At 26.4% G+C, this 22,441-nt stretch overlaps 1 protein-coding gene across 2 annotated transcripts; it reads left to right on the forward strand.

The window, feature by feature from the left end:
• The first annotated feature begins 701 nt into the window (after positions 1-701).
• Positions 702-19,772, forward strand: LOC107162449 (uncharacterized). 2 transcript variants are annotated; one of them, XM_089220309.1, is made up of 5 exons: positions 702-994; positions 5,456-5,617; positions 7,430-7,494; positions 16,172-16,436; positions 17,306-19,772. In XM_089220309.1, exons 3-5 carry the CDS (start codon positions 7,430-7,432, stop codon positions 17,681-17,683), a joined length of 708 nt encoding a protein of 235 aa, XP_089076435.1. In that variant the 5' UTR covers positions 702-994; positions 5,456-5,617; the 3' UTR covers positions 17,684-19,772. The 2 variants fall into 2 exon arrangements, with proteins under 2 accessions (XP_089076435.1, XP_089076434.1); XM_089220308.1 differs by lacking the exon at positions 5,456-5,617 and having other exon boundaries at positions 703-994.
• The last annotated feature ends 2,669 nt before the right edge of the window (positions 19,773-22,441 follow it).

Genomic DNA, 22,441 nt, shown 5'->3' on the forward strand with positions numbered 1-22,441 from the left:
TATGATAATAATACATAACACATAAACAATTGTGGATGGTAATATATTTATTACTTAATTATTGCCGGTGAGTAAGTATCTGAAGGACGGTCATATGAAATACTATACAAAATATGTAATTTCTATTAGGTATTGGTGAACTTCGATGACACACGCGACACGCGTCATTTCAACAAAACAAATTGATTTTTCTATTAAAACTAGGTACAGGATATCCATCAATGGTTTATTTTATTATTTTATGTTAAACGCAGTCATTAACGAGAAATTAAGTTAATAATTATTTTAAAATTATTTATATTACACTTGTGTAAAATATTGTGTATCAGGTAGAATCGTTGTCCATATATGGGTCGGGTGCCAAAGTCCAAATGAAACCGAAACTATACGGAATCTAAATATAAATTCAACGATGGTGCTTCTATATTTTTTTTCGTTTTATTTAACGCCCCACCCCGAAAATGGACCGAAGATATATACCCAAGGCGACTTTATAAATAAAAAAATGCCTTACCATAACCAGAGCTCGGGTTCTATCGTACAACAATATTCTACGCGCGCCCGGTGTAGTAGTGGGGGTGAGGGAGATGGAGCGAGAATAGGAGTGGTTATAAGGGGAAGGTGGGTGTTTTAAATATAGTACCATCGGTTTCAAACGGACGCCAAATACGGTGCAATCTCGAATTTCGTAGGAGTCGCTGTTCCGCGGGTAACTGCCGAGCCCGAAACTAACGTTCAGTGCGTTAGGCAGCCGGAATTGTACACATTATTACTAATATGTGTGCACGAAAAAATAACTTATTATAATTTTAATTTAATCAATCTTAAATATTTTTGAAAACTATCTAGTCAGTTTTTTTTTTTCGTGAACTCTAATCATTTATTTTGTCTTCGATAATTATTAATATTATTTTTACACTTTTATTTGGAAATAATATATTATTACTAAGTGTTGATTTCACAATTATTTTGGATTTAAGTACACGGTTTTGAGGTATTTATTCAATTTTGTTAATACAATTATTATTTATTACATGACTTTGATGTACCACCGGAATACTATGTGTTATAGATACTTGAGCAATTAGCTTAAAATTAATATAAATAATTGCATAGAAAATATATAGTATATTTAGTAAAGTATCGTGTATGTGTTTGTAACCATAAATTTATAAAACAATAAATCCAAAGTTTGTATTATAATGTTTTCCTTATAACCTTATTATTCAAATTCAATATTAATTAATCAAAATTAGATGAGAATATTATTATACAGCCTATCTATATTCACAGCATATAAAGATTAATACAAATAGTATTTTTTCGCTTATTGAGTAAAAAACAAAATATATTTAAATATTTAATACATTAACATGGAATAGGTTTAATTGATAGTCATGATATAAGCATTACGTATTTGCGTAAGAATGAATTGGTTTTTATATTCAATAACTGTAAATTGATAATATATAGGTAAATTTTAGCAAATAAAATAATACTGTAGGTATCTATACAGATTAGGTTAAATATTTATTAATTTTAATCCTCGTAAATATCTCTCTACTAACGTTTTAATGTAGTACGATATGTTAAATTACGTTAATTATCTTTTATTTAAAACGATCTTAGTATCAAATAAAAATTTGTCACTGCATATAATAAAATCCATAAAATTTCTGGTATGGTCACTAGTTTTGAATACAAAAATACAGTGTTGTACTCAATTAAAACGTTGGCTGTAAGCCGGAATCTTTTATTCATCTAAATATAAAAGTAATACTAGCATCTGATTAAAGATATAATGCTTTATAATCTGAACAAAGTTTTACTTTTGTATAACATAACATATCATTCTATGCCAAGTTTATTTATAAATAATCAAAATTCTGTATGCATAACAATCACACGTACTAGTTGTAGTATATCGTGTATGAGGAATGAGTAAATAGTTGAAATAAAAATAGTTTATAGCCAAAAATGGACCAAAGGATAGCCAGATAAGGTATCAAAAACGATTAAAATGTAGGCAATATATTTATTACTATTTTAATACACATAAGATAATAATACATTATTAAAATAAGTTAGGCTCGGTCTGAATTGAAAATGAGGAAAATATCTAAAATACGAATAAGAATGGTTAAATTTCACTTATCATTAGTTATAATAGCAATGTATAATGCAGTGTGTATGTGGTTTTTTTTTTCAATAATATTTTTCCTTCGTACAGTTATGCTAAAAAAATATCAGAAATATACTTGCCTACCTAGTACCCTAATAATGTAACCATGTTTAAAAAAATCATCTAATATCAAGCCATTTGAAAAAAAAACTCTAAAAAATGAATGTAAAGTTGTAAAGATAATCTTTTTATCTAATCGATTACTTTGGCCACAATGTAGTATTTGATTCAATATTTATTCAGTATTCAATAGATATGACGTTTCATTCATCAGATCCAAAAATGTTGGAAAAAATACTGACCTATATGTAATTTTATTTTAAGTAAAATTATCATTAGAGTATAAAAATCGTCGAGGAACACTTAATTACACAATTGTTGCTATTAAATCCCTATTAGTTTATATAACAATTCAATTAAAATATGTTTTATATTTTACTAATGTAAATTAACATTTAAGTAATTGTGAAACACAAAATATTATACAATATATAACATAGGTACCAATTACTTATTTTCAGCCACATACATACATTATACCAGCATATATAGCATATGTATTATGTGCATAGGTTTGCTTACATTTACATGGATCATTAAATAAGTATTTAGGTAATTTTGCATTTCCAACTTAATAATCAATCATATTATTATTTTTTTTTTTTATCGCATCAAAGTATAATACATCCTTTTCACTCCTCACCTCCTCACTCTTCTATTTGTATGAGTAGGTGACTTTCGAAAAATTGTTTAAAATCAGTTTCCCTAAAAATGTATAAAAATTAATAAACTAATCTTCATTATCAAATTAATTTTAAAAAATAATATTATTCACCAAAATGTAAGCACGAAAAGTTGTATTTATAATTACCTCTTACCTGTTTAAGCTTTTAATAAATCCAAAAAATATTAAATTTTATCATTTTATGTTCTAAACAAAATCTATAATTATTAATTAGAGATATAAATGATTCGATTAACCACTCATCAATTGACAATAAAACATGTATAAAAAAATGTAAACAAAAAAAATGTACATGCCTACTTTAATTTAGCATTAATATAAAGTAAAAGTTTAATTACCTTAATATAGATATTTTAATTGCGCGTAGATAATTGTCTTTTATTTAAATAATTTGTGTTGTGTAAGCTACATAGTAGATTTTTAAAATTCATTTTCAAACTTTTTATGATTCCAACAAACTTTTTTTCCCGGTTCAACCGACGACGCCGCGGGAATTGCTTTTGCATTACTGCCGCGACATATGATTCCAACAAACAAAATTCACCTACAATAACTGTACTTTTAAAAATGTAATTAATTGAATAATATAAATTTTACAAACATAATAAAACTATAAAAAATACTTTAACACGCGGCCAATCTTTGTCAGATTTGCATAATAATTTTATTTCATCCGATTTCATGATTGTATAACAACACATTAAAACAAGGTTGAAACCAATTAATAATACTTTAATACTTATTACATAATTTCATAATGTATTGTATATTTGTATATTATCATATTGTATTATTACTTGCAATAAATTTATAAATAATAATTACATCAACAAACTATAAACAACATTTTTTTTAAAGCATGTTTAACGACTTTCGATGTACAAATAAAATAACCCTTAAAATACCTTAATTAGATATTTTTACTAGAATTTCAATCATAATTTATGGTCGGTTTTATTTGATTCTTACTATCCGAGAGGATTATAGATATAAAAATGAATATACGTATTTATACATACGGTATAGTATTTTATATTATATCTTTATTTATATGTACATAATATATGAGTAAAGCAATAAGGGCAATAAGGCTTTTTGTAGGTGTTACATACTACTACTAACACAGTTCATGTAGGTGTAACTTGCTCAAATTGACAGCAATATTATTCATTTAAGTAAGAAATATCAATCTAAATTTCATCAATACTAAGCCATTACAGTAAAACTATTTTAAAACTATTAATTATCATAGGTAAACCAGTTGTTTATGATGTATTTATGATTGGGTTTTTAACATGTTAAAAACAAACTCACAATTTATTATTGCACGGTAAATGCCTATTGGCTGTTTAATTACTATTACAATATATTCAAATGATACTTTCATTTTATTTTGATTAAGATGCTGTACCATCTGTGTTGGTCACATGATTTTCGAGATTAATTTATATAATTACACTTAGTAATAATAATAATAAGAAAACATTCATTTTTACGTTGTAATATTATAATAATGTTATGTGTACAGTGTACATGCACTCATGACAGGTACCTAGATAGGTACTTGTTAATTAAGCGGTGTAAAATATTATAATCACTTCTATTTGAACAAGAAATTTAACAAATATTGTCGTGAATGGTGTTTGCAAACAACGTAGGACGGTAGCCGGTAGGTTACACCTATATTCTAGATCATAATAATTTTACAATATTAAAATCTATAATATTGATCATGGAAAGGTCATAAGGCACTCATAACTAATAAATTTTAACATTTCATACCGAAACGGTTAAAATGATAATTATAATGGGTCAACAGAAACTGGACAGCGTAGTTTTTCTACTTTGTTTTTGCGTAAGCTTTCTGACAAATCACTTGGTGGCCTGTACTACCTGTTAACGTCGTATGCATATTATTGTATTATATTATTTCGCTATAACATCCGTCAATGTTATTAGTGGCGGGAGAAAAACTCGGTCGAGAGCGATATAATAACATTGTCGTAGGTGTTCCCGCGCGTGTGTGCGTACCATTCACTGACCGGTTCTCGTTTTGTATGAATGAGAAATGTCGGTAAACAACAATATTGAAATAATTATTTAATATTTATATTATTCATTCTCAAATAATCCACGAGCTGTAAAAGGTACACGCTGCTGCACGACGACCATATTATAGGTGTGTTGTATGCCAAAATAAAACCCGTTTCCGAGCACCTGAAATATATTGTTCCGTAAAACACGGACAACGATGAAATCATGAAGATTATTACGACGTAACCATTATAATATTGTATCAATATCACTGCAGTGGCGGCTCGAAGGAAGTGTATTTGAATCATGCGATTCAAACAAATATTAATGGGTGGGTGGGTGGGTATTATGCTTGGAAAAGGTAGACTGGACCTTTTTTGCAGGTTGGTAATTTAAATATTAAATTATAAATAATAAATAATATATAGTCGTAATGTGTACTAAGCAGATAATGTATCTACAGTAATAAGTAATAACTAATAACTATATTTTAGGGTGGGTGGTGTAAAAATATTAAACGTGATTCGAGGGAAAAAAAGTTCAAGCCACCACTGAATATCAGTATTATTATCACTGCCAGACTTGTACCAAGAACGTTATATTCGGACACTATGTACCCTACCTATACATCAAATGTTGGAACAGTCATAGATTAGGTACTTTTTACATAACATTGAGCCATAGAAGTCTTTAAGGCCTAGGGGTGTGAAATTTTTTTACAAATTAAATCCTTATAATATGCTCTTTTATTCTATTGATCGTTATCATTTACCACCTGTAAAGTGTAAATTATAATATTTGTATACCCGCCTTCGACCACGCACAAGACACAATCCGCTAAAAATTATGATTAGCCATTTTTTTTTTTTTTTTTTTTAATAAATTTAATTCTATCGGTTTGTTGCATAGGTACATAATATTATGTATGAAAAACATTAAAAGTGCTCAACATCTATACTGAAAAAAAAAACTAGAAAAAGTTTAAAAATTAAGGATCTATCATTTTTAGGCATAGATGATCGACATATCGTGTGCCGTGCTTCACGCTTAATACAAGTTTATTAGTTAATATACATCTGATATTAATATATAGAATGAACATCGAACTATTTTTTGATCATAAATATTAAATACAGGCATATACCTTTTGAAGATTCTCTATTACATTTTATAAATAGCATTTTTATCATAAATATATTGCATATAATATGTAAACGTAACTAGAGAATTAAATCAAAATACATACATTATGTACCTATTACCGATACACAATATATTATAATTTATAATTTATAAGTATACAACAAATATTATAAAAAACAAAGCTTAAGTTTATTTTAAAATTCAAACATTAATTTGGTGTATTTTTTATTTACTTAACCATTAAATGCTTAATAATTTTTTTTTTTAATAAAAGTTAAAACACTTAAATCATAATCATACCATTGATTATAATTTATAATTGCAAAATGTAGATATAATATAATATATAGCCATATCAACTTACAAAACAACAATATATAACATAAAAATGTCTGCCCCTATGATAAAAAATTATGTATGTGTCGCATGTGCTTTTAGGTACTTGTAGGTACTAATGTACTTATACAATATTAGATGCTAGTATGTTGATGAATAGTTCCCACCAGTTCCTGGTTTTTGAACAGGAAAAAAAAGATACAATATATTAATGTAAAATCTAAATAACTTTATTTAAATATTAAAAGAATAAACTTTGCAGTAAACTAACCTTTTCTATCTCACTTATTATTTATCAATTTGTGTTTTATTTTTTGAAGTACGTAGGTAATTAAAACCGATGCACTTTTTTGTCGTTTAAATATTTAATTAGGTACATCTGTAGCCTGTAGGAACTTTTATATGTCAAAACTAAACATCTACACATTAAGTATAGACAATATAGTGCCCATTAAAAATTAATTATATATCTATAATGAATAATAATGATATAATATCTATATAGATTATAATATCTATATTTCAACTATTTTTAGAATTTAAAACTGAATTTTTAAAATTTTGTATTTTAAAGTTTTAGAAATTTAATTAGAATTTTAACTTATAGGAAAAATAACTCCCTTGGCTATATAAAATAAAACTATTTTTTTAAATAAATATCGCTCAACCAATCAATATACATATATAAATAAATATATTATGTATAAATTCGATAAACACCAATTCAATAAGCTAATTTAAAATATTCAAGACCATTAACAAACTGAGGTAATTTTATCCATATTTTAAAAAGATTTTAGTTATCTACGTATATAATATGATGGTTCCTATCACATAATAGATAAAACAGTATAACAACAAAAGCCAGTGGATTTTTGGATAAAACAAATTAACAAACATATAAATCATAATAATTATTGTCATTACAAGAAAATAAATTATTACGTTAATAATAATTAGTAGTGTAATATTAATATTTTTGTTTTCAGATGCAGGGAATTGGTATTAAAACACAAGACCATGGAATTTTACCTGCGAGTAAAGACATTGTAAAGTGAGTAATTTAAAGGTATATAAATATAAAATGTACCTATACCTATATTAGTCCAAGAAATTATTGTACATTGTACCTACTACCTACGTCCTACCTACATACAAAAATATATTAATTGATGATACCTATGTGATGTATTAATCAATTAATTCAAAGTTGCTTTTTCGCGACTAAAAATTTTTAAATAAGCACATCAAACTTTCCATCGTAATCCTGTAATCCTTGTAATACTCGAGAAACAGTCAACCTAGGTTTTCATCGGGTCGAAAATGATGATTTATGTGGGCATGAGCCTTACAAAATATGTAATTTACTATGTCTAAATCACTGAAATGTTTTCACACTGATAATACATTAAGATGACGCTACACAACCATTTGTTGTCTCTGTCTTACAAGTATATAACAAGGCAAATTTACCTACAGCAAATCAGTTTTAGTTCTGTTAGTTAAAAAAAAATAGAGTGGATCCGACCTTTTATGAATGTGTACATGTTCCTATGTGAATATTTTTCTATAATACAATTTTGTAGTGAGTGATGTGTAAGCGCATAGATTAAAATTGCTCATAACTCACTTAAAAACTAAATTATCGTAGAAAAACTAACGTACAAACACAGATAATGTTCTTACCATCAAGTTGCATAATAGGCCAATTCACTCAAATTTTTAAACTAATGTAATTAAACGTGATCTGCTAAGCGTAAATTTGATATGTAACGCACTTGTGAGACGTAGACAACAAATATGTTTTATGACGTGTGTAGGCGTCCTCTTAAGACAAAGTCTCTAACACGCAATCGTGAATAACGACGTGAAATCGGGTTCATCGAAAATCGGTAAACATTCTAGTGGCACGTAAGACTTCCGATTCTCAATGATTCTGTTGCCACTCACCAGTACGTAACAATGTTGAACAGTGAATATTTACGATAAGATTCAGGCGAAATAAGTCTCACAGTTAGTCGGCCCGTTTACGAATTTGCAGCAAATCCCATTACTTCCGCCCCGACAAAAGATTTCGTCTGTTTCCAAAATATTAGACAAACCGAGCGCAGCGCATCAAGACGCACATCCGTGTCCAACTCTCCAATGATTGTATTTAGCCATTTAGGGTTAGAGCAAAGTTAAAACATAAATCATACCTACTGATGTATGGCAATATTATAATAATCAGTGTTGGGTAGTATCAAAGATACAATCTTGTACCTCGTATAGGGTAAAGTGATTCACGATATTAAAGTATCAACTATCAAGTATTATGGATTATGATACTTTTTTTTTTTAATATCATACCATTCATACCCAATCCTGATTATAGTTTATCGCAAACGATTTTATTTTTATAGTCTAATCTTGTAATTATTGTTGTACGATGAAACCATTAAAAACATATTTTTTCAAAACGTTTTCCTATTTATTTATTTTTTCTTTTATTGCCCGTCTCGTGTATCAGTACGTTAAACTTGACACGATGGATTGTTTAAGAATATTAAGATAAAAAATCATTACTTCGTCGGTATAATGTAAAATCATAAAATATTAACTACTATAAAAATTAATAGCACGTACAAAACGTATACGGCAGCGCCATCTAGCGAGTTAGAAAGTGACATACGGCCGTCAAAAATAGAGTGAGTCTTCGCGGGTATTTCTTTGTTCAAAATGACGACAGTAGATAGCGCTGCAATTACCGTTCAGACAAGTCGATTGAATAATAAAAACGACAACAGTCGTAAGTCATCGTCATTTCGAACCACGAACTTCGTTTGTACATTGACAAAAAAATAAATAAATAATATATTTAAATATAATATCTCAGTTCGCGTTTCAAACCGACACGACTGTCAGTGGATCGAAGGTGAAGGTCTATGGGTAGGAACTTATCTTGAAAAAAAAAAACATATTGACGATACTACGTGGTAATCACTATTGAACAACTTTTAGGCGCATTGTCGATGTTATAGGGCAACAGTAGATGAGTGGTAACTAGTAAGACAGAACGATGGCTAATACATTAATACCTAAACAAAGACAGTGATGACTTCGTATATTATATAAGTATTTAGATGAGTCGTTAAAAAACTTTTTGTCTACAAAAATAAAGACGTTAATATTTTTTATTTTATTTATTTATTTATTTCGGCAAAATCAATATCATTATTTCAATACAATAATCAAATTTCAAAAGTTAAATTATTTCAATAATAGTGATAAGAGCTGATACGTATACCAACTGAGCAAGCTCGTTTCTGGTATACGGAGTTCCTATACATATTACTTATATAGTTATATAATATAATAAAATAAAATGTCATGAAGTGTCTTATAAAATTGAGAATGATGTATTTTACTTCTCTAAATAAACATTATCTTATAATTATATAACTAAACGATACTAATAGATAATCATTTATATTTACACATAGATACTTTTTAATAATTGATTTTTACACACATTCTCATCTAGGTCATTTACTATTTTAGTAATTATATTTTTTATACGATTTTTGTTAATTATATTTTTTACATTGGTTTTATTAGACTGATTTTCACATTCATACTTTATTTGACTCTTTACATCATTTCATAAATTGTTGAATATAGTTTTGACCATATAATCGGGAGCACTTTTTGTACTGGATAATGATATATAATGTAATTTTATGTTATTACCTGTTCTACTGTCTATTATATCTGTAGTATTAAGTATCTGCATTTGAATTGTTTTTATAAGTGTTTGATAGTATATTGTTAGTGGTTAATTGCCGTCTATTACTCAGATAACTAGAAAACCAATTAAGTGTAATAGAATCGAAACCTAATTCTTTTAACTTATGTAGTAATAATTGTCTACTAATTGAATCGAAAGCTTTTTCTAAGCCTAGAAACGAAATTAGTATTTTCTTTTTATTGTCCCTCTTGTTATGTAAAAAATTTGTTAAATCTATTAAAGTCTCCTCTGTTCCTATGTTCCTTCTAAACCCATATTGTCCTTCAAATATTATTTTATCACTTTCTAGATATTCTAAGAGTTGGTGTTTTATTATTTTTCAAGGATTTTGGCTATACTACCTACTAAAGAGATGGGTCTATAATTTAAAAAATCAGTTTTACCTCCGCTTTTATGTATTGGTGGTACAATTTTAGCCATCTTCAATTCATCAGGTACTATACCGTTGACTATACTACAATTAATTATATGAACGATAGGTGGGATCACATTGTCTCCTATTTGTTTGATAAAGAGAGCTGTATAACCATCCGGACCTAGTGCTGAGTTGTTATTCAATTTATTTAATATATTTATGACTTCATTACTACCGATGGCATTTAATTTAAATAAAAGATTAATTTTAATCCTATGGAGCCGTGAATCGGGGAATATTCACAACAGTCTCATATTTATCCTCCGAAATCCAAATTAATTGTAACTGTAGGATACATAGTAAAACGTACCAATCCAAATTAAAAATAAACTATCTATAATTTATTTGTGTGCTAATCAGAGAATAAATGTAAAAAAGTGATACTAATTTATTGTCAGTATATTATAGCTATAGGTAGACCTATTGTACGACTTGAAATAAGAGTTACTCGTAGATGGTTTCTATCTTTTAAAATGTTCAAAATATTTCGTAGAAGTTCGATTTCCACTTGATAACTAATATTTAAAATATTCTAATCCGTGCGCAAAACCATACGTAAAAAGAAACCTACTAATTTATTAACCATTGGTGGTAATATTTTCTTGGTCGTTGTTAATCACTGTCGCGTGCAACTATTATATTATGTATATTATAAATGGATAATGACAAACATTTCAACTGTCGGACGTGTAATGACGTAGATAGTGACTGTATACCCACATAAACGAATGATCGACGAATTCATATCACAATGCTCAATACCCTATGTCCAATAATAATAATAATATATATTAATGATCAATATTGTGAAAATACGACTTGGGCCGTAGGTATTGATGATATTATTAATGTTAATATTCGAGTTAATTTTTTGTTGATTGTTTGTTAATGGAGTTGAAGGGGCAACAATGGAAATGGTGTGATGATAATATAAACTATTCGAAACGCACCAGTTAGATTAATTTTTTATAAAAACCGTTCTATGAGTTGAGGAACTCGAGAATCCGTGAAACATTTAATTTTGTTTGTTAGAAATTGGAACCTACATATACATTCTGTCTCAAGGCAACATTTATGACGTTAGTGAATGTTTTACAACTTTCTGTAATTGTAAATAGAATAATGTGTTTTATGAAATATTTATTTCTATTATCTTATACATTTTTCTGTTGGAGTTTCAGATTAATATTTGTTTTTTACAATGCAAAGTTGATTTTTTTTCAAACTTCATTGATTATTGCCTATTAAGATTCTTTAGGATATTAACGTTATTATACTTTTTTCGTTGTTTGTAATTTTTTGAAAACGATTTTAGTTGAAAATGTTTATTTTTTAAATTGCATTACAAATTGGCCGAAAAAAACAATTTTTTTCTTTTTAAATCGTCTGAATACGATTTAAACATTAAATTAATTTGTCAACTCAAGGGATTCTACATCGTTCAATTACTTGTTTCGACATACCAAGTACGATTTCAATACCCTGCTAAAAACTAAATAATATTCCTTTTTAGTAGATACACCTAATGTCCTTCGCTGATGTATATTAGTTCATACTTCATAGTATATACTTTATACATAATATCGAATATCCAGTATCGACCGATTAAAGAGAGGTGAACTGTATGGTACATAATCTAAATTGTAACAATAATGCATATATTATTTTGTTACTTAATATTATTTTTGTACGGTTTTTCATGCCAATTTCGAAATCTCAATGATTTATGTTCTTAAAACAACATTCAAATCGTACAGTTTTGACATTTTTCGCGGAATTTTTAACGAGATAATAGTCCAAGTTTTCGTACAATAAATTTAATGTTGATATTTTAATATTAGACACACACGTGCTCTTATATAAATTGCAAGTACCAATGTATAGATATAATGTTACGAAATTAGATTTATTAATACAACAGTATATTATTAATAAATTAATACAAACTCGGAAAACAAAATATTCCAGTGCGGGTCATCGACACCGTCTGCGAACGGCCATTGGTATTTGAGTATTTCCCCGTATTTCGACAATCAGCCAAAGTCGTTTACTCGTTTACGAACACTTTTATAATATTATATACATATTATTTTAAACCATATCTGTATACAGTGTACACGTGATAACTATAATGCGTTTATTATTATTATTATTATTATATAATATTGTGTACGTATAGAAATCGCGTTCATGATATTAATAAATCGTGGAAAGACATAATGTTGATATGAATAAAACGATATGTCTAAATCTAATATTATCTGATCTGAATATCATCAGATGTCTGTATCCTGTGACTCTGTGTGCATCACAGAGTAAAGACGCGCATGTCTATCTACTAGGATAGTGCAATTAGGTCACAGTACATTTCTGGAATGTATAAAACATCCGGTTTCCGAAACGCGACGTTTGTGGACAATGTTATATTGATCATTTTCACGGAAAACATAGATTTTTATTTTTTTTGGACCGTTTTCCGGCCAAATATAACAAATCAAAACCTATGCCAAGTTGATTGTTTGCAAAAAAATTAATTTAATTTTCTCTCCTACTCGACGAATCTAATATGTTAAATATTTTATTATTTTTCGCGACATAAATCATTCGTCATAATAAGATCGCTTGTTCGGAGTTTGCTAATCTAAAGATAAAAAACAAAAATGTTCGTTTATACTAAATGTCTATTTATTATTATTATTATTATTATTATTTATTATTATCTATTTATTTATCTATTCAGACATTTATGCCTGTAACCTGTATACCGCATACGTAATAAAGCGTTTTAATTACGAACCCGATGTCCTATGACCGTCTAGTCTTAAAACATTTTCTCTCTAACCTCCTGTATTTATCACTGAACACCCAAGTATTGTATAACGACTTTTTTTCACAACTCAATGCCCGTCTGTTCTGTACCGGAAGCGGGGTCGAATGCGGGTGAGATTCCAACGGTCATTTAGCTCTTATATTATAACAATGAGTATAAACATATTAGTTTCTTTTTTGTGTGTTCTACGAGCGTATGCACAACTTAACCATCAACATTTTTGCGATGTTCCTTTATTTGAAAATGTGTCTTTTAATAGACAATCGATAAACAGTAACACTATATTTAATGTAAAATAAAAATAAATAGTAACAGAAGTTGAATAGCTGTGAGTCATCGATGAGCGCGCGTATACACACTAGGTCGAGTCCATGGTTCAATATTTCTATTTTACTTTATTCTATAATATATAACTATATTATTATAACACTAGTCTGGTACCTTGTACCTAGTTACAATGCTACAATGTAGTTTAGACTTTTGGATGTCTGTGTAAGAAAATTATTAAAATACAACAATTAATGTATCTACATTCTACATCTTACGATATTTTCGTTTTTAGAACCGACAAGTTCTTTTACGTGTTCTTATGGTTAAATACATTTAATTGTAAGCGATACGTATTATTGATTTTCGGGGTCAAAGATATATTATTAATTAATCATTAATTTTACGTTTTTACTTAAGAGTAATACATTAATACAAATGAGTAGGACAAAAAATATTTTATCTGAAAATAAAGCGGACCAACGAAACACTTTTTTAAATTTATCATTTTCGTGTTTTTTTACAAACCACAATAACTAGATAAACTGAACAGTTTGTACTCCTAAATCACAGTTATCTTCACTCACTAATTATGTAATTCTATTTCAATAATTATTGTGAACAAAAAAAATATTTTAAAAAAGTGTATTAAAAACTAATAAGTACTAGGTAGGTATTAATTAGTTAGCTGTAAAATAAATAACATAATCTAATCTATTCAATACGTTAAAATATGAAATCAATAATTATTAATATAATAAGTATAATGTAAAGTACTCTTACCTACTTTAAACTTTTAGTTAGGTAATATATGCAATTTTATAATTTCAAAGTAAATAAACTATAAAGAATTTAATACCTATTTAATATTGAATTAGGTATCAAAAACTAATAGTAATAAATTTAACATTGAAATTAATAATATAACATAATATGTAGTATGTACAATGTATAAATTGATGATCATTAAAATTGTCACAAGCATATGATTAATTATTATACATTACATCATCATAGTCCAAAATTTTTATGGCTAAATAAATCAAACATTAAAACAGCAAAAAAATTTTCTTGAATGTTTAAATATACAAAATACAACACTTGAGTCTTTTATGCATTTAAATTTGTGATTATTATGGCTCAAAATAATTCTAGCCAACATAATATTATATACAATGTTTGATTAAACGATAAGTACTCTTAATACCAAATACAATAGGTATTTTGATTATAATATTATTTTAGTTCTCCTTAGGGCTTAGGACTTCCAATAATACGATTTATTTATTAGTCAACTATAGTAATTATGTAATTAGTGTTGTAATAATTCCATCATGTTTAATTTAAACTTTTAGAAATCATTGTCTCGTTTAAAAACAGGGCAATTGATTTAATGTACTAAAATTATTAATCGAATAATGACTCATTTAAATTCGAAAAATAAACATTCATGGAATATAATATAGTTATTTGGTACGTATAAATTCGGACTAGACTTTGTCATGTTAACCCTGAATAATATATAATAATCTATACATTTTGATGATGAAGTGAAGTAAAATATTATTAAACAAATATAAAGTAGTAATAAGTTAATTTAATTTGAATATTATATTTGACATTTTATAAGATGGGTCCAGACATACAGTGGTCGGTCCAATTATTTTGTCTTGACGGTGCCACTCGATGGAAAAGTAATTCAAATGCATTTTACCTCTACTAATATCGCCGTGGCGCTACATTATGTAAACAGTTTTGAATGAAAGAGAATATTTTTATATTGTACTTAAGAGGACGTAATAATACCCGCATGTGTTGTCTCCGTCTTACAAGTGCGTAACATAACCAATATTACGCTCAGCAAAACACAATAGCTCTGTTAGTTTAAAATTTAGAGTGAATTGACCTTTAATAAAATTTAAAGTTAAGATTTTTAATTAGAAAACCTCATAGGCTTTATATCAAATTTTAATTTTAAAGCGAGTTATAAGTATTTTAAGATGTAAAAAGTTTTTACAATTTAAAATTTTAAGATATTCATAACTCGCTTTAAAATTAAAATATGATAAAAAATTAAAAATCCTATGAGGTTTTCTAATTAATAATCTTACCTTACAATTTTATTAAAGCCTAAAGGTGAATTCACTCTAAATTTTAAACTAACAGAGCTATATACGTGTTTTGCTGAGCGTAAAATTGGTTATGTTACGCACTTGTAAGACGGAGAAAACACATGCGGTTATCACGTCCTCTTAAGACGTAATATACTAGACGTTATAAGACTTAGGAGAGTAATATATTTAAAAAAAAATAGCAATAAACTAAGTATAATGACAACAGAATTGCTCAATAAAATACTCAATTTTGCAAGCTTTAATATTTCAATAATGTTTTTTTATTTATGAAAAGTTATCATTTAATTTTCTTTATAGAAATCGGCGTAAATCTCGATGGAAGCTTAAATTTCATCATCAAGCATTACCTCCAGAGTATTTGAATCATTATGAAGCATCCATGATGTCTCCTGAACCAACTCCAGTGATTTCATCATCTCCTACACCTGTCCTTTTCACGGGAAATACCAAATCGAAACTGCCACCGGAAGCTCAAACTAGTGTCCGTTTTGATGATCTACCATACATGGGAGAGATGACATTAGACAATGCAAAACCACGGAGAGGACGCAAACCAAAAAAGGTAAAAATTATTCATATTATGAAAATATGTATACCTACAGAAGGATAGGAACTCGTTCAAAATTTAATTATCATACATCGAAATACCTGTTTAAATAAATATCATGGTTTGTAGTGTAAAATTAAAAAATTATAATCATACAAAAAGTAAAAGCTTACAAAATGATATCGTTGAGAAATAGCAAAAGTATATTGTAGTTGAGTATGATAATGTTTTCAAACTATATGTATAAAAATATTTCCGTATTCGATTATAAATTTCAAAATAATTAGTATTTACTATATTAAAAGTATCATTCATCAGTAATCAGTATGTATGTTAAAAAATCCATAAGTATAATTTTACTTTTACTGAGCATTGATATTGGATACATAAATATTATTATAACGTATAATAATATGTAACTTATTATTATTATTTTAATCTTCTTAAAAACGTATGCGTGTTATCTTATCAGACTGCACTAGACACTATCAAATATAAAATATAAAGTATAAACACGTTAACATTATACAATCAGTGTTATAAAACACCTTATAAACACGAGACTTTGTAATTAATTAATTCACTTTTATGTTTAAATACTACATTGTAGATTTTGAAAAATGTTATCTATATAGTTTGACAATAACGTGATAATAAGGTGAAAATATTAAACAGAAAATAATATACCTAAACATCAAATAAATCTAAAGAATGTAAATGCATTCCACAAACTTATGAATAGAAGGTCTCGATTATAGATATACATTATACATTGTATGTGAACAGTAAGATTTAATATATCAATTAATAATCATGGAACATGCAAACATTTATTTGTATAATTTTATTGTATTACCTAATCAGATATTTTAATTTTATTGTAGGCTGATATATGTCACTTGATATATAAAAACTACGGGACAACTGTCGTAGAAGAACCTTTGAACCTATGCGTCAGAGATCAGATATCATCGCTAAATGATTTTCAGCTTCCTGGTTCTACCAGTATCCAAGAATCAATAAATCTTCAATCAAAAGACTCCAAACGTAAGAGCAAAAAGTCACTGGCCAGAGAGCGTTTGGAAAAAACGTTCAAAGAAAAAGGTTTCTTGATACAGACACAACAATTGGAATCCGCACAAGGAGCCACGTACTGTAAATTTAGACAGTTAAGGAAGTTTACACGGTATCTGTTTAGAAGTTGGAAACATCATTTACCTGGTGACGTCGTAGACAACGGTGTCAATAGTCAAATAACCTGAATTTTCTACAAATTAAATAATATGATTTATGAGTGTTGTTTCTATGAGTTTCTTAAAACTCAATACACGAACGAGTGTGAAAAATGAATATCTAAGTGTTTAGAAGCAAATTTAATATCAATGTGTTAAGACACAATTTAATAATTTATTGGAGACAAAGAAGTGATATTGGTGAGTGTTACTATACAATTTTGAAAAAGAAAAACGTATTTGCCAAGGGAAAACATCGAATATAAAATAAGTCCAAATTACGTTAAAATATAAACAAAACACGAACATAAGCAAAACGCTAACATAAGCAAAATTAACTTTTATATTTGTTTTATGAAATCTTGTCTTCATCTAATATTCCTTAATAGGAATCGTTAACTCATGTACTTTAATTTACATCAATTATTAATATCATCATAATTTTTAACGAAGAAAATAATTAAAAATTTGGCGAAAAAATAACAATATTGAAAAAGAGACTATCCATCATCAAATGAGTTTTAACTATTCTTAAATTCTTATGATTCACGAATCAGTAACGTGGTGGCGTCGTGGTGGTGAAAATGAAGATTTTCAATTCATATTTTCACTCCCTAAAATACATTTATGTACGGCCAATGTTCCGAATGGTGACTTTAATATAAGTTACAGCGTTTCACAATACTATTTTAAAAACCACTTTCAGTACAAACGTAAACTTTATGATATTACATTGTAAGGAATGACGAAATAAGAATAAAATCTATAGTAATAGTCTACATACTCTTAAGTCGTATTTTAATTGTTACTCTTTTTTTAATATGACTTTGTGAGATTAAATTTTCATAATAATTTATTTTAACACTGTTTCCAAAATTATTAGTCATGTCCTTAATATTCTGTTGTCTTGTGTCATATTATACAACAATAGGTACGTAATACGTATTTATAATTTTTAAATCGTATTTCTTGAATAAAACGTTTAAAAAAATACCAACCATCTTAACACATAACAGATGTATAATTAAACTAGGTAAAATATATACATATATTGGTATGATATTAGTTTTCAAAATATTAAAACCTAAGTACCTTTGTTATTTATAATAAAAATAATTTATAAAAATTTTAAAACATTTATTTACTAAATAATTAGTAATTACATAATATGAATTCAACCTTAAAAAATGTTTGTGTGATATAATAATATTTTATACTTTCATTTTTCCATGTTTAAAATCATACTATAATTTACATTATATAATATTTGTCTTTATGATATACCTTAATTATTGTTTACTTTGAAATTCGAGGATTTTAATATCAAACTATTTGAAAACTGCAATTTTATTTTTTAGTGTTTTTATTTAGTTATATAATTATATAATTTTGTACTCAAATAGTATGATATTAAAATTCTTGAATTTGAAAGTTAAGTAGGTATATAAAGAAAATATTTATATATGTATATTGTATAAGGTAGGTTCTTGTAATTTGTATACCATATATATAAAAGGATACTCGTTATATTTAATAATTACCAGCTTAGATTATACTCATAGATGATTAACTATTAATTTATAATTCAATATCATTGATTGTATTAAAATTAAGGAATCATTATGCTCCAAATATATTATTTCTGTAACAATAATGCTCTAGCTGCAGTATGTATTAAATAGCCTGATGTAGGACACAAAACTCAAAATCAATAAAACCATTTTATTTCTTATTTACTAGGTTTGTATAATTTTAGTTAATTTTCAAATATGAAATGTAATATTATATATTGATGGACTAACACATTATATACATTTATCTGTGGACTGTGATAAGTAAGGTTCTATTGGTGCTAAACCACGAATAAAAATGTTATATAATATGTTGACAAATATTTTAGTACCTACTATACCTATTGTGTATGAACACTGATCTTGTTTGTTTTTTTACTTGTTTTTACTTTGTTTAGTAATAATATTTATTTGTGGTTAAAACATATTGTTACCAACACCATTAGCCAAGCTAATTTGTTGAATTATTTATATTTTTGAAGAATAACAACGAATGTATTATAATAATAATTATATGTTTTTATTAAAAAAAATATTGTCAACGTGTATTTATTTTTTAATTTATTCGTCAAATCGTGGTTAATCCAATCTGGGAATTTGACTTTTTAAGTACCTAATAAATAATAAACACTTTAGGAAATTCAAATTTTTAGGAAGGTGAAATTAGATTGATTATAGATACCTACTTATATTGATATTAATGAAAAAAATTAAATTACTTTTTAATTTCCGTGATATATAAATAAATAAAAAAGTAATTATAATAATAATATCCATAAATTTCTTTGAACTTGTTGGTAGTAAAATGTATGATATTTTTCAGCATGAAGTAAATATTTAAAATTATAAAGGATAAACAATGTATTTTACAATTTCTCACGTTAAACCCAATGAAAAAAAAAAAATAAATAAATAAATAAATATATTTTACACTATCTGCTAAAATGAAAAATGTATACAATTATATGTGTATATAATAATTTTATGTTTTTTAAAAGGTAGTCTTATTTTTAGATAGATACAAGATTAAAATATACCTGCACTGACGGCTCTTATTAGTCTCATTACATTGTGTTTGTCTTCTCCTTTTGGAGCATTAAGAATGTAAGAATGCTCTAAATTATAATTTTCTACTTTGGAAGAAAGGGGAAGTTATAAATTAAAAATTCTCAGTATTTTTCAATCCATTTAAATATTTGAGAAAAATAAGAAATGTTTGAGCTACATTTTTCGAAAAAATCGGTTTTATAGTTTTGTTGTTAAATATATTATATTTAGTAGTTATAGTTATATAGTAGATACTTACACCTCTATACCACCAAGTATTTAGGTATTTATATTAATATTAGCATTTTCTAGACATTGTGTATTATAATTTTTAAAATAAAGATATTATACTTTATGCTCGCGGTTTTGATGTATGTTGGTGAATACTTAATTTAACTTGTAGACTTAACTTAATATTAATATCATACATCTACAAAAATTAAATTCAAGATAATATCATCACAAAAATAATAGAAAAGGAAATTACTAATAGTATTAGTAACATAAATTAATTACATAAGGAATCCTTAGAAATAGAGACTGACACGCGTCACACGATTTCCGCTCAGAATCGTTATTTGTATGAAGTGATTTATTATTCAATATAATTTAACTCATTTATTACAGTGATCTAGTCAATTACGAAATACACCTAAAACCTACAATAACAGAGCGATTTCGATAGTTATTTTTTATAAATTGATTACATAAAATAGACGATAAATTATAACACCTATGTCCTATATAGGTAGCTAATACGAAATTGTTTCATTTTAATGCATATAATATTAATAAATACTAATTCGTTTTAAATAATTTTATAAAAAAAATAAAAATAAATTACTAATGGACAATGGTTTATCTTAGTATAGGTAATTTATTAATTTATTTCTCAATATTATGTGACCAATTTTATTATTTTTAATGTGGAAATTTGAAATACATTTAATATGTATTATGTAATTTGATTTAAATAAAACTAAGTTAAAAATATATTTTCTTATACGAAATAATCGGACCCGACTGTCAATCTGAAAAAATCATGTCATTCCTCAGGACAACCGAAATAGACAAATACATTTAAGTAAAATAAATATAGTCAACAGCCATAAGCCTCAAAGTTCCCTTATTATTGTAATTAAATTGTCACCTAAAACATGTAATAGTATAATGTAAATTTAAGTATAAAGCTAATGGCCCATGTCACCAAAGCTACAAAGATCAATGAAAAAAAAATAATATATTTTCATTTTATTTTTATTTTTATTCACTTATTATAAAAAATTGGCACATACATTTATCATATAATGCACTATTATATATTACAGTCTATATTCTGACGAGTGTAAAAAGATTTTTTGGAATTTAGTTCCACGTAATTCGTAAATTCGTAATGTTTTCAATTTAAAGGTAAACTAAATCTTATATGATACAAAAATAAAGAAAACTGTAGCAATTATTTCCCCATTATTTACACTAAAAAACAATTGAGGGTTTCTACAATTTCTTCATAATTTTTATTTTCCACAATGATTTTTTTTTTTATTTAAAGGCTTCAATTTATTACAAAGATTTTTAGCCTAGTATTATTTACAAACTAATAGTATTTATTTATACAATATTAAGAAATAGAAAAAGAAACAAATGTCACATACGTAGTAGATTTGTTATAACATAAAGTCTTTAAATAATAGAATAAGAATGGTAATATTTTAAGATATAAATTCAATTTAGTAAATTTTTGTTTTTCGGAAATCAAATTATAATTAGTAATATGAGTATATGTGTATATTTATAATAATAACGTTATGATATTAAGAGGATGTCAGACCAATGTATTTAAGATTTTGGCGCCCGTGGGCAACAAAATTTTAGCCTCCCTTGTATATAATTAAATTTAAAACTAGTTGGTGAGTAATACTACTAATACTAATTATAGGGATTTGTGGTATATGGATTTAGTATTTAGATAAATTAAATAAAAAAAAAAAAAAACAAGCAAATGCAGTGGCCTGGTAAATATTATTAATATATTAAAAATAACAGAATATAGGTAATATACTAATAAAAAAAACATAAAATATATAACATATTATTAAATACAATATAATATATAAAATCATTACTTCAGTTTTTTTTCTTGCTAGGTTAAAAATAACAGAATATAATA

The sequence above is a fragment of the Diuraphis noxia genome, unplaced genomic scaffold, assembly GCF_037042655.1.
Source record: "Diuraphis noxia isolate RWA-SAM2 unplaced genomic scaffold, SU_Dnox_SAM2 contig0002, whole genome shotgun sequence".
Taxonomy (NCBI): domain Eukaryota; kingdom Metazoa; phylum Arthropoda; class Insecta; order Hemiptera; family Aphididae; genus Diuraphis; species Diuraphis noxia.

Bases quoted from the DNA above. Each gene is read 5' to 3' on its own strand.
- LOC107162449 (XM_089220309.1), top strand. From the start codon at position 7,430: ATGCAGGGAATTGGTATTAAAACACAAGACCATGGAATTTTACCTGCG. The intron at 7,495-16,171 runs GTGAGTAATTTA...TTTTCTTTATAG, and splicing joins GCGAGTAAAGACATTGTAAA to AAATCGGCGTAAATCTCGAT. The intron at 16,437-17,305 runs GTAAAAATTATT...ATTTTATTGTAG, and splicing joins GAGGACGCAAACCAAAAAAG to GCTGATATATGTCACTTGAT.